Here is a 12,504-nt window from a genome sequence, read left to right on the forward strand (position 1 = left end):
CAGTGTCTGAAAGTGAGGAGGTGGCTCAAATAGCTGGGAAGAGAGCTCACTGGAGACCTCTGCTGATGGGGAGGCATCATTGCAAGTAGAAACAGGGCATGGGGTGATACTACTTGGCAGGGGAAACCGTGACACTTTGGTTTATTTAGTAAATGCCACACACTTAAAAAGTACCAACTACAGTATTAGTCAATGCATCTCAACTTTAATTGTGAGGAGCTGAGCTTTGTTAATGAACATGGCTTTGTTTGAGAATCTGGAGAAAGGGGCTTAAAAATGAGGTAGTAGGGATCATAGATAGGGTTGTGCAAGGGAATTTTTTTCATTTCATTTATGGGGTAGATTTTTTATTCTTGTGCCTTTTTATTTAAAATTTGTCTTGTTTGGTTTTAGTGCATGATATTTTACAGTAGCATATATTAAAACCAACCCAGGCCACCATTCTTAAATAACTCTTCCCAGCTTTCTCCTTCTCTTTACAGGTCCCCCTGGACTCTTTTCCCATCTCCCCCTTCTCCTCCCGTGTTAAATGACAAATGGCTAGCATGATTATGAGAAACAGTATTGGTGGGGCAACTGCAGATAGCTTTTTCCCCCAGGAAGGATACCAGGCTTCCAGCAGAGCTCACTAGAAGTGCTATGCTGTAGCTTCTCAGCAATGGCAGAAGTGCTGAGGACTGGACCTGAGTCACGGTAGGCTGCTGTGATTTGGACTGAAGAAAGTACAAATTGAAGATACCAGGAGGATGGGAGGGTTAGGGTTGGGGTGGAGAGTCTTGGAGGGTACTGTTTGTTACAAAATTGATAGTACCTGGGAGTGGTGGGAGACAGCAGCACCAGCTCTGGCCTTTTTATTTTTATATTTATGAGATTGGAGGGGGTTGGGGAGGACTTGCACGCTCAAGTTAGCGGGACATTTGGAGCTATGGCCAGTAGGCCCGCAATGTTTTTTTAAAGCCCAATGGCTTGGCACTTAACTGGTTATCTTCTTTTGAATATTGTCGGTTAAAGCTAAAGTGTTCTAGGAAGTTTCAGGCATGTTGAGCTAACTCAACCCTGCCCCTTTCTGATTTGGCTAAATCTTAGCCAGCTAAGTAAAGGGAATATTCAAAAGTTGCTATTTAGCAGGATAACTTGTGTTAATTTTATTAGGCAGGGAAGATTCCACTGCAAAAATTGCAAAAGGTTGTTGTGACAGTTAGGTGCTTGCATTAAAATGATGTGGAATACACAAACTATGTTGTATGGCAGTAGTACCCTCTCAGACTAGTTAAGGTTGTTTGCTAAAAAAAAATGTATATAAACATTAATTTGACTTCAATAAAAAAAACCTTATGAACAAAAAAGAGTAAACGTCTAGACTGAATGAATGAATGCCAGGATACACTTTTCAGACGTGGTACCCAACAGTTGTGGATTGTTCATCAGTTGGAGCCATAGTCTGTACTAATTATTGAATTCCACTCCCCCTCCCCCCTGCAATCAACTGCAAAAGGGAATGCAGAAAAGGAAACGTTGAAACGCCCTCGGTATCCGCTTGAACCTTTTGGGGGTTTTTTTTTTTCTCTCTTAAATGGATACAACCACAGAAATCAGCTGCCTGCGCGCAGGCTGCAGGTTTCGACTTGATTTTGATGTTTGTCGTCAATCCAGCACCCCAGAAGCCAGACTCGGGCGTCCCGCCCTCTGCTCCCACGAGCTTCTGGCTGCTGCAGCCTGGGGGGGGGAAGCAGCGGGGTTTTTTTTTTTTCCCTTTCTGGATCAGTAGCCTGACCTTGCTCCCCCTTCCCACCCCCGGCTCGTTCTCTCGTTGGTGTCAAATTTCTCAGGGCTCTGCTCGGGGAAAGCGCGCGCCGAGCCCCTCTCCGGCCCGCATGAATAACGGGGCCGCCCCGGCCTAGCGCATCCTCCAGCCTCCCCGTGCGCGAAGCATCTCCTGGTCCCTGCGCGGGCGGCTGGGTGGGCAGCGGCCGGGGAAAGATGGCCGACTCCTCGCCGCCGCCGCCGATGGAGGGTGGGGGAGGCCGCTTCGGGCCGCCCGTCTTCCCGCGCTCGGGCTCGGACTCGGGCTCCGAGTCGGAGGCCGAGCTCTCGCAGAGCCTGGCCCGCACCAAGACGCGCTCGTACGGCAGCACGGCCAGCGTGACGGCGCCCCTGGCCGAGCGCTACCTCCAGCACCGAGTGAGCGCCGGCGACACGCTGCAGGGCATCGCGCTCAAGTACGGAGTGACGGTAAGGAGGAGCGGCGGCCCGGGGCCAGGCCCTGGGGGCAACCCCCGCCTCACCGACCACGAGCGGCGTGGGGGAGCCAGGAGGGTGTTCAGAGGGCCAAATGCCCCTTCCCTTCCCCGCCCTGCCTGAGCATCCCTGCATCCTGCCGGTCACTGCCCCTGCGGTGGGTGCGCGGCCTGCTCCTGCCTCAGCAGCTGGGATGGGGCCCCTTCAAATAATAATTATTATTGTCGCTGCAGTTCCGAGCTAGATGAGGGGCCCATTGGTGGACAAACTGTTTGCTTCGCTTGCAAACGCACATAAGCTAGTGCCACCTTACAGAGCTACAGATTTATGGAGGCAGAAACTTTTGAGGACAAGATTCCACGTGAGCAGATGCATGAGTGCTAGGAGCAGCAGAGCTAGTTTTGCAATTCTTTTTGCCTATTCTGAGTTTTTCCATGCAAATAAATTCCCAGTTGTTCTAGAGCTCTTTAAAAAGGAAGTGTAGGGTCCAGCTATGCAGGGTTGGATTTAAGATTTTAGCACTCATAGGCAGAGTGCAATGGTGGTGCCCCTTTGGGGCTGTGCGGGTAGAAGCAGGCCCCTGTTTGGCCTGGATGTTTGGTGCCCTAGGCAATTCCTATGCCTAAATCCAGGCCAGGATGGGTATCTTTGGGCATCCAGGTGGATACTCCACAGCAGCATATTGATATACTCAAATGGAAAGCAGTTTTGTATTCTTAAGGTTTTATGCCACTTTAGTGCACTATTGCATAGTCATGGAGGGGACCGTTTTGTTTGTTAGTATAAAATATTGAAATGAGTAAGACCGAAAAGTGAAACTTTATTTCCAGGGAATGAGAGATGACATGCATATTGTTAATAAAAAGACTGGATATAAAATCTTGCAACTGGAAAATAATTATAGTTTACACTACTTAATCAATTGTTGCATAGATTATTAGCTTTGATTCATTGTTGATTTAACTGATATAAAAATGTGTGTGCATATAAAATTGCTCATTTTTTTTTCGCTGCGGAGCTAGTCACTGCAAAACTCAGACATATTAATGATGCAGTGTGGGGATGCATGCACTTTGCTACCCATGCTGTCTATTGTGTGCAGATGCATTGAGAAGACTGATTTTCAGTACTTTCCATCCAAAGTTTGTCTCAAACACTAAGAGCCTGATATGTGCATATAGCAAGGGTAATATTTCAGGTAACAGGTGTGGCCAGTCATCATCATCTTTTACTTGCAGAAATGCTTTTGAAAATTACCCTCAGAATGGACAAAAAGCCATAGTAAATTGGGCCATGTATTGGAAATAATTTTTTTTTCTGCCAAGAAAGGTGGGGAATTCCTGAATTTCTGCTCTTAAAAATTCCTACTGGCCTTAACTTTGCTTATAGAGTGACTAAGGTCCAGAGACACTGACTTGGGTGAGCCCAGACTTCTCAGAAGTTTAAAACTAAGCAGGGTTCAGGGTTCACTGCCATTAGCAATGGTTACATGGAATAGACTTAGTTTTTGGGTACTTGCCAGGTTCTTGCCAGGTTCTTATGGCCTGGATTGGCCACTGTTGGAAACAGGATGCTGGGCTTGATGGACCCTTGGTCTGACCCAGTATGGCATTTTCTTATGTTCTTATGGTTATTACAGGGATGGGAGACCAACAGAGAAGATCTGGTGTGGGCTGCAGAAGACAATGGGCAGACCACTACAGTATTCTGCCAGGCATATGTCATGGTGCAAGGTGCTGTCATACTGGGATGATGCCTTGCTTTTCTTCAAAGTGAGCTAATTGAAATGGACTTTTGCTGCCCTATGATTAGGTCTTGAAAGTGATTTTTTGGAAACCATTTTTAGCTGGTATAAATGTGAATGAAATTGAAATTCAGGCACTAAAAAAAAAAGATATGTTTCATATTGTTATTGTAATCTCTATATCAGTCACGTAAAAACATTATTTGGACTTTGTTCAAAAAGTGCTGTTTCCCATTGTGTGCTTTTAGAAATAACATGTATTGAATAAGGTCTCTTGTCTGTTGTGCCTCAGAGCAGTACACCTCTCTTGCTGTAGTCCCAGAATAATTGTGAAATGTGGACAACTCAGTAGTTTTAAAAACAAGCTCTTTTTCTAGTAAAACATTCATTACAGAGCAGAGCTCTAATTCACCTGGAGCGATGGACAGAAGTCAAAAGGTCTAGAGCAGTGCTTCCTAAACTTTTATCCAATATGACCCATAAGAAGTTGCCATACTGGGTCAGACTGAGAGTCCTTCAAGCCCAGCATCCTGTTTCTGACAGTGGCCAATCCAAGTTGCAAGTACTCAAATAACAGATCCCATGCTACTGATGCAATTAATAGCAGTGGCTATTCCCTAAGTCAACTTGATTAATAGCCATTCATGGACTTCTCCTCCAAGAACTTATCCAAATCTTTTTTTTTTAAACCCAGCTACACTAATTGCCCTAACTGCATCCTCCAGCAACGAATTCCAGAGCTTAATTGTGCATAGAGTGAAAAAGAATTTTCTCCAATTTGTTTAAATGAGCTACTTTTTAACTTCATGGAGTGCACTCTTGTTCTTCTGTTATCGAAAAGAGTAAATAACAGATTCACATTTACCTGTTCTAGTCCTCTTATGATTTTATAGACCTCTGTCGTATCCCCCGCTCAGCCGTCTCTTCTCCATGATCTTAGACGATGACCAAAACAAAAACCTCCGCTTTCCCTCATTCAAACAAAGCCAGAAAGCAGCGACTATCAGCACACTGAAGCCTTGGCCTGGGTTTCCAGTCTAACAGGAGGAGGGTGCAGGGCAGTGGCATAGCAAAGTGTGTGTGTGTGTGGGGGGGGGGGGTTCCAAAGCCCCCAAGGGCTGGGCTATATGCAGTCATATGCAGATAAAAGGCGAGGAGAGAGTGTTGCTTAAAATGTCTGCTGTTTCTGTGACCTTAGCATTTCTGCAAGGAGTGGGGAGGGGGGCGAGTGGCAGGCAAAACAAATGTATTGGCCCCCGGGCCCCAGAGACCCTTGCTACACCACTGGTGCAGTGCCTGTGATGCTCACTGTCTGGCAGGCCTCATGCTGACTGCCACAGCTTGGAGTGAAGGTCTGAAGGAAGGGGGGAGTAGTCCTGCTTCTGTGACCCCCGTTTGGGAGCAGCAGGTCTAGTGGGTTGAAAGTTAAGGTTGAGGAAGGTGGTCATTATTTAAGAAACCAATTAGCCATTATTTAGGGATTCAAACTAGACTGTTGGTTTTAATAATTTGATCTTTTTGTATATTCCCTTAGGCAACTCTTATAAAGACAATTAAGAAATGTGTTAAATTAAAGCACTAGTTACAAAGTGATGTTTCATGGTAGTGTGTATATATATATATATGTATGTTTTAGAAAAATGGCACATTAGTCTGTAATGGTTGCAAATTAACGTTTTCCTTTTTATTTCTTCTCTAGATGCAACAAATAAAAAGGGCAAACAAACTGTTTACTACTGATTGCATCTTTTTGCGGAAGAGCTTGAATATCCCAGTCATATCTGAGAAGAAGTCCCTGTTCAATGGATTTAACTCCCTGGACTCTCCAGAGAATGAAACTGTAGGCAGCCATACTTCTCAGGATAAGGAGCAAGCCCAGGAAGTTAGCTCTTCCTCTCCTAGTCCTCAAGAACCTGAGTATCAGCTCACTCAGCCTGAAGAACTGTCTGCCAAAGATTTCCTACAGAGACTAGACTTGCAGATTAAGTTATCTACACAGGCAGCTAAGAAACTAAAAGATGATGATGACATAAGGTAAATTACATTTAATAGTAGATCTGATCACCAGCTGTTCTAGAGGAGCCTTCAGCTTTATAAACATTACACTATGATGCAGGATTCCTTGCATTGGACCAAGATCAGAATAATTTAAAGGCGATGGTGTCCATGAGTTTTGGAGGCCATTCATCAGAGATGACTCAGAAAGGATCTATTCTGTCTCAAAAGCTCATGTACTTCTTCATCTTTGGATTATTTTAATCAGGATGGAAATATGTTTAGAAAATTTAACCACCTGTCAAATTTTTAGGAGCCAGGGAAAATGTGTTCCTTACTTTCTTCTTTGTTGTTGCTGTTTGCTTATTTTTCTTCTTTTAATTAGTTTTACAAATCATTTTTTGCTTCTCCTCCTTTCTTTGCATGTTTAGTTTTGCTGAATTTTAGATACCAGGTATCAAATTCTAGGCACCCTGATTTTAATGGTGCAATAAAGGTATTGTAACGTGTGAAGAATTCATGGCAGAAGACAAGCAAATACAGCATTGAAATCATGTTCTTTTGTAATTCTTGATTAGTTCTTTACGTGAATGATCGCACATTAACATACTGTGTCATTTTTTCACGTATGTTAGTTGCAACATTGAAAATACATTATGTTGACATAAACATTCATTAGGACTGGAAAGCCCTTTCATTGTAGCTACCAACTGCATACAGTTTAATGTTGTTATTACTTAGTGAATCATAAATAATTTGTTCTTTGAAGATATCAATTTATTTATTTTATATGGCTTGCTCCTTCACACCTGAATTTCCAGGCTAGTCAAAACCTACACTATTGATGACAGGAGGGGTCTGAAGCCTGGGCATGGCATGTTTTTGCAGTTGTGGCTGTCCTGGATTTTTCCTAGATTTGTTCCCACTCTCATCCCTTTGCAGCCCAATCATTACAGCAATAGTCCCTGGTAATAGACCACAAACCATTGCTGCCTCTGGAAGCTGGTATGCATGCCCCCTGATTTTTACTCCTAGATGTCGTGTGTGTTGACTGGGATTTTTACTTTCTTCCCCACTTTCACTCTTTCTCCCTCCATGAAAACACATCTGGAAGTATCCCCAGCGCTTGTTGGCTCAATGAGCAGGAATCAAATTCAGGAATTGACTCATGCCTCTTGTCCGTGGGCTGTCAGAACAACCCTAAAGAAGATACTTAAGAAAAAAGTTTATAATTCTTTGCCCATGAAAAGCACAGCTTGCCTATGGTTCATTCAGAAGCAGCTTTGTTGTACTTAGCTCACAGCCAGTGCTAGTGCTAAAAACTGAAGCTGGCTATGAACCAAGAAACCAGAATTAGAATTGGTTCAGGTATATCTATCTATCTATCTATCTATCTATATATTTAGTTAATATTTAACAAGAAAGCAAAACATCCCCACTCCAAACAGCAGTTTTCCTAGCATGTAGCCAGATGGACTCAGGACCAATGGGTTATGCTCCCCTGCCAGCAGATGGGGACGGAGTCAGATTTCAAAGCTGAAGTCACTCTACATACATCCCTGTAGAGACCTCAGCCCTCCAGTATTCTCCGTCTCCAGCATATGGTGGATGTACCTCTTCCTACTGGATTGTTGTACTTTTTGGAAGGAGAAATTCTACTTTCTAAATTGACGGAAAATTGAGCCCCGCTCTCCTTCGGTGATACCTAAAGGTCCCTCCACCAGCTGAGAATTCCTGAGGTGATTTCTGAGATCCCTCAGAGGTGTGCCTTGGTCCGGTAGCCGGTTCCTGGCGTGGACTTTGCTGTTTAAGCAGCTGAAAGGCAGCAGGTGCAGGAAGCCGAGCACGGCAGTGACGGCCAAAGCCCTCTCCCCCCCGCAGCAGGAGACGGTCTCTGTACTGAGCCGGAAGCACTGAGCCCAGGTAAGTTTAAAAAAAAAAAAAAAAAAGATGTAGAGACGTTTTGGAGGAGTTTTCAGTAAGACTTCCTCCGGTCTCCTTGCCCTCGCACCGTACTGACATATTTTTCCCAATCCTGTTGGGGTAAAGGGAAGTAGGCTTCTCAGTGGATTGAGCAGTCCCCCGTCCCCCCGGTGGGCTAGGCTCCGCTTTAGGCTTGGTCGGCACACTGTGCGGTAGGTCGCGGCAGCGCCATCTTGCGCGTGTCTGTGTGTGCCGTATTGCCCTCCATAGAACATCAGTACACGCGGTGCATCAGCTCTGTGCATGTGCCATGCGCATAACGTCGCGCACGTACATATGTGCACAAATTCTAGGTGCAGAACTAGGAGCAGCCAGGCACACAGGCTGTGTGTGCACCTCACTGCGCCCCGCCTAAGCGCTCAAAATTTGTGCCCATAAACATTTTTTTAAGCGCGAGCCAATAGAACACACAGTTACTTTCGCCAATGGTGCCGGCAGCCAAGAAACATAAGCGTCTTTCTCTCTGCACTGCTTGTCATATTAGGGCTTCACAGTTTGACCTGGTAGGAGAGTGGACCTCTCCGGACTTTGCTAAGTCTGGCTCCTCCCATTCAAAAGATGGATTAGCCTCAGCCGGTACCTCCTGGGCTAGACATGGACCCGGCTGCTTTCTCTTGGGTGGAATTTTTCCAGGGTCTAGGAGCCTTCATACAGGTGCAGTCCACTACCTTGCTTGCCCCTGTCCGGGGCGGAACCTCAGTCGGTAAGCCCTTCCTCTCCCAGTCTTATCGGCAGACCTTGAGGCACGTCTCTCCTTACCAAGAGCATCCCTGGTAGGGATCCAGATGGCTCAGACGAAGAGGACGATCCGGACCCCTTGGAAGAAGGGGAAATTCCCCCTGGGTCAGAACCATATCGAACCATGTGAACAGTTTTTTCATAGAGATGAATTGCTGGGCTTGGTTTCCCAGACCCTGAAGATGCTGGGAGTCCCTGGGTTCGATTCTATGACTGAACCAAAGAAGAATCCCATTTTGAATCCCTACAGAAAGCCTCTTGCTACTTTCCAGTACTGGAAGCCATCCAGGAGTTGATTGGCCTGGAATGGGATGCCACAGAAGCAAAGTTTTAAAGGGGGATGAACATTAGAAGCTCTATACTCACTGAATCCAGCAGTGAGAGAGCGTTTACTTTTCCCTAAAGTGGATGCGCTGGTCTGTGCCATCTTTAAGCAACAGCTAGCCCAGTGGAGGGAAGAGCAGTCTTAAAGGAGGCACACAATAGACGGATGCTGCTCTTTAAGTCAAGAAATGTTTGACATTTTGGTGCATCTAATTTTTGGGTATTAAGCCTACTTCAGTGTTCTCAAAGCCACATTCTATATATCTTTTGATTCTTCCAGCATAAATCATTGGGCATGTGCATTGTATTATATATACAACATTTTTTGATTTGCAGTTGGTATACACCTTATGTTTATAGGTAATATGTGTTTTTGGATGTTCCCAGACTGCACCCTTCATACCTTGGACTGGCTAAAGAGCCTACAAGAAACAAACTCTCACATCATCTGTCTTCAGTTATTTGTGTCATATGACTTTAACAGACCAGGTGTGCCAGTTGCCAAGAAATACTTTGTCTAATTGGATAGCTAAGTCCATTCAATACTGCTGCTGCTTAGCAGGACTGCATGTTAGACTAGCTCTTCGGGTGAGAGCTATGGGGTTTTTTGTTTTTTTTTGTTGCTCATGTTCAAGAAGTGCCTCTTGACATCTGCAAAGCTGCAACCTGATTGTCAATTCATACCTTTACATCTCATTACTGTCTCCACAACTTCTCCAGGACTGATGGTAAACTTGGACAGGCAGTTTTGCGAGACTTGTTCTCACAGTATTCTACTTTCCATGATGGGATCTGGGTTGCTTTTTCAGTAAACATTCTATTGCAACTCTCATCTTGGGATTTCCCCTCATATAATGGCTGAAGGTAATCCGCTTTGAAGTGCTGAAAAGCGTAATATAAATAAATAGATAAAATAATTCAACCTTCTTATTGGTGGAAAAAGCAAGTTTGCTTTCCGTAAACAGTGATATCCATAGATTGCAGGATGAATTAGCCATGGTATGCCTGCCCCCTCCCTGGAGAGTCAACTACATAGCTAGAAATAATTCAGATATAGACTAAGGATGTTCACGAAGCAATGCCCACATGAGAAATCCTATACTTGCTCAGTAGAGCTCAAAGCTCTACTAGCTTGGAGAGACAAATCTGGTGCCACTGGATCATATCACTTACGTGTAATGGCTAATTCATCCTGCTTTTCTACAGAAAACACCATTTATGGTAAGTAAACTTGCTATATGGAATCCACACTGTTTATATATATGTATAGCTACTTAAAGCAAAAAACAAAATATACAATTTTCTAGTGTTATGTAATGCCTTAGCGCTATCCCTAACACACTCTCAGGTTTAACCCTGTGGATACTTGTAGGATCCTGCCAAGCACTGCCCAGATCTGCCTGCACTTGGACATGCATCCCATGCGTTGGTCACCTCCCACCCACCAATTGGGTTTGTTTGTCTCTGGGCAAGTACCCTGTCTGCAAGCTATCCATTGATGATCTGTAGGGACACTGAAAGTGCACAGTTCCTGTAAATAAACCTACAGACCAAATTCAGAAAATACTGGGATCATTAATAGTTTCGGTACAGAGCTAACAGACTGAAGATTAACATAAAGCAGGAAGAGTGAACAGAAAAAGATTCAATTTGCATTCAGTAACAGGTGAAATAAGAATTCATATAGTAAATGCTAACTGATCTCTTTACATAGCCAGTGCTTAGGGGCTTTAGGAAAGGGTTGTCCACGTGAGCTGAAACAAGGCTTTGACACAGATGTGATCTCTCTGTACTCCCAGTCAAGACTAAATTCTAGCAACTTCAGGATTAGTTCTCTGTGAGCTGTGTCTGAAGAGCCAATCCGGGCACAAAGTATTAGCAGTTGCTTTCTGACCAATGCAACTGCAGGATGTTATATTTACAGCTCCCTAAGGATAGTGGAATATTGTGCTGTTCATGCCTCACTATGAAGAGAGCAAGAATCTAAGCCTCAATTCGAGATACAGTGTTGTAAAAGTCAAATGCCGTCTGCAGGCTAGCTTAGAGGAAATTTAGTTCTCTCTGGGGAAAACACAAGGCCTTGGACAAAACAAGTAACCACAGTGCTATAATGACTTGGGCAGAAACAGTGAATATATTTTCAGCTTGTTTTCTTCCCTTCTGAAGAAAAGTAGAATTTGGAGTTCACAAAATGGCTCAGTAGTGCTACTGTAAACTGCCATGTGGGAGATCTAAGTTTGATTCCTGCATCTGATTTTAAGTCCTCAGACTGGCCATGGCTGGGAATGTTACAGAGGCAGTGTTAAGAGACCCCAGGAGAGGCAATCTTACCCATGCCATAGTAGTAGCACCTATTGACCAGACTCATAGCCTTGTGTACCAGTCAACAGAAGGAGCTTTGTTCTTTGTTCATGGTCAAAGGCTGCTATTGCAATGTCTGGACTAGATCAAAAGAGAGTTGAATCTGGGAAAAACCTCAGGTAGCTGTGGATGAAAACCCATGCCCCCTAGAGGCAGGTTTTGATTGAGCTGGAAGCACAAAGGAGCAGAAGGAAACTGCCAGGTCAGAGTAGAATTCAGGTCACGATATCATTTGCAAGTTATCCTAGCATACTATGTTGTATAAATATCAATTGCATCTATAACGATCTAAGGTGATCTGTGCCTGCATGATTGGCTTGGCCTTTTGGAAAGATAAGAGAAAAGAATACATTTGTGCAGATATTACCATAGGGGTGGATTTTCAGAGCCCTGCTCGCCTAAATCCGCCCAAAACCGGGCGGATTTAGGCGAGCAGGGCCCTGCGCGCCGGTAAGCCTATTTTACATAGGCCTACCGGCGCGCACAGAGCCCCGGGACTCGCGTAAGTCCCGGGGTTTTCGGGGGGGCGTGTCGGGGGCGGGCCCGAACCGCGCGGCGTTTTCGGGGCGTGTCGGGAGCGTTCCGGGGGCGTGGCTACAGCCCGGGGCAGGCCCGGGGGCGTGGCCGCGCCCTCCGGACCTGCCCCCAGGTCGCGTCCCGGCGCGCAGGAGGCCTGCTGACGCGCGGGGATTTACGCCTCCCAGAGGGAGGCGTAAATCCCCGGAGAAAGGTAAGGGGGGGGTGTAGACAGGGCCGGGTGGGTTAGGTAGAGGAAGGGAGGGGAAGGTGAGGGGAGGGCATTAGAGGATTCCCTCCAAGGCCGCTCCGATTTCGGAGCGGCCTTGGAGGGAACGGGGGTAGGCTGCGCGGCTCGGCGCGCGCCGGCTATACAAAATCGATAGCCTTGCGCGCGCCGATCCAGGTTTTTAGCAGATATGGGCGGCTCCGCGCGTATCTACTAAAATCCAGCGTACTTTTGTTTGCGCCTGGAGCGCAAACAAAAGTAGGCCTATTCGCGGAGTCTGAAAATCCGCCCCATAGCTTTCAGTATTTTAGGAATTTTCAGCAGGCTGAGATCCACCTCGTATTGGCTTGTCACTTTTATTTTCCATATGACCACA

General features: G+C 45.5%; 1 protein-coding gene across 1 annotated transcript in view; it reads left to right on the forward strand.

The window, feature by feature from the left end:
- The first annotated feature begins 1,556 nt into the window (after positions 1–1,556).
- The window catches only part of LYSMD2 (LysM domain containing 2), a 42,384-nt gene continuing 31,436 nt past the window's right edge, over positions 1,557–12,504 (forward strand). Inside the window, exons 1-2 of the mRNA XM_029575418.1 lie at positions 1,557–2,232; positions 5,682–6,016. Coding sequence (XP_029431278.1) covers positions 1,981–2,232; positions 5,682–6,016 — 587 coding nt within the window. The 5' untranslated portion in view covers positions 1,557–1,980. The remainder of the gene's footprint in view (positions 2,233–5,681; positions 6,017–12,504) is intronic.

This window comes from Rhinatrema bivittatum, chromosome 13 (assembly GCF_901001135.1).
Source record: "Rhinatrema bivittatum chromosome 13, aRhiBiv1.1, whole genome shotgun sequence".
NCBI lineage: Eukaryota > Metazoa > Chordata > Amphibia > Gymnophiona > Rhinatrematidae > Rhinatrema > Rhinatrema bivittatum.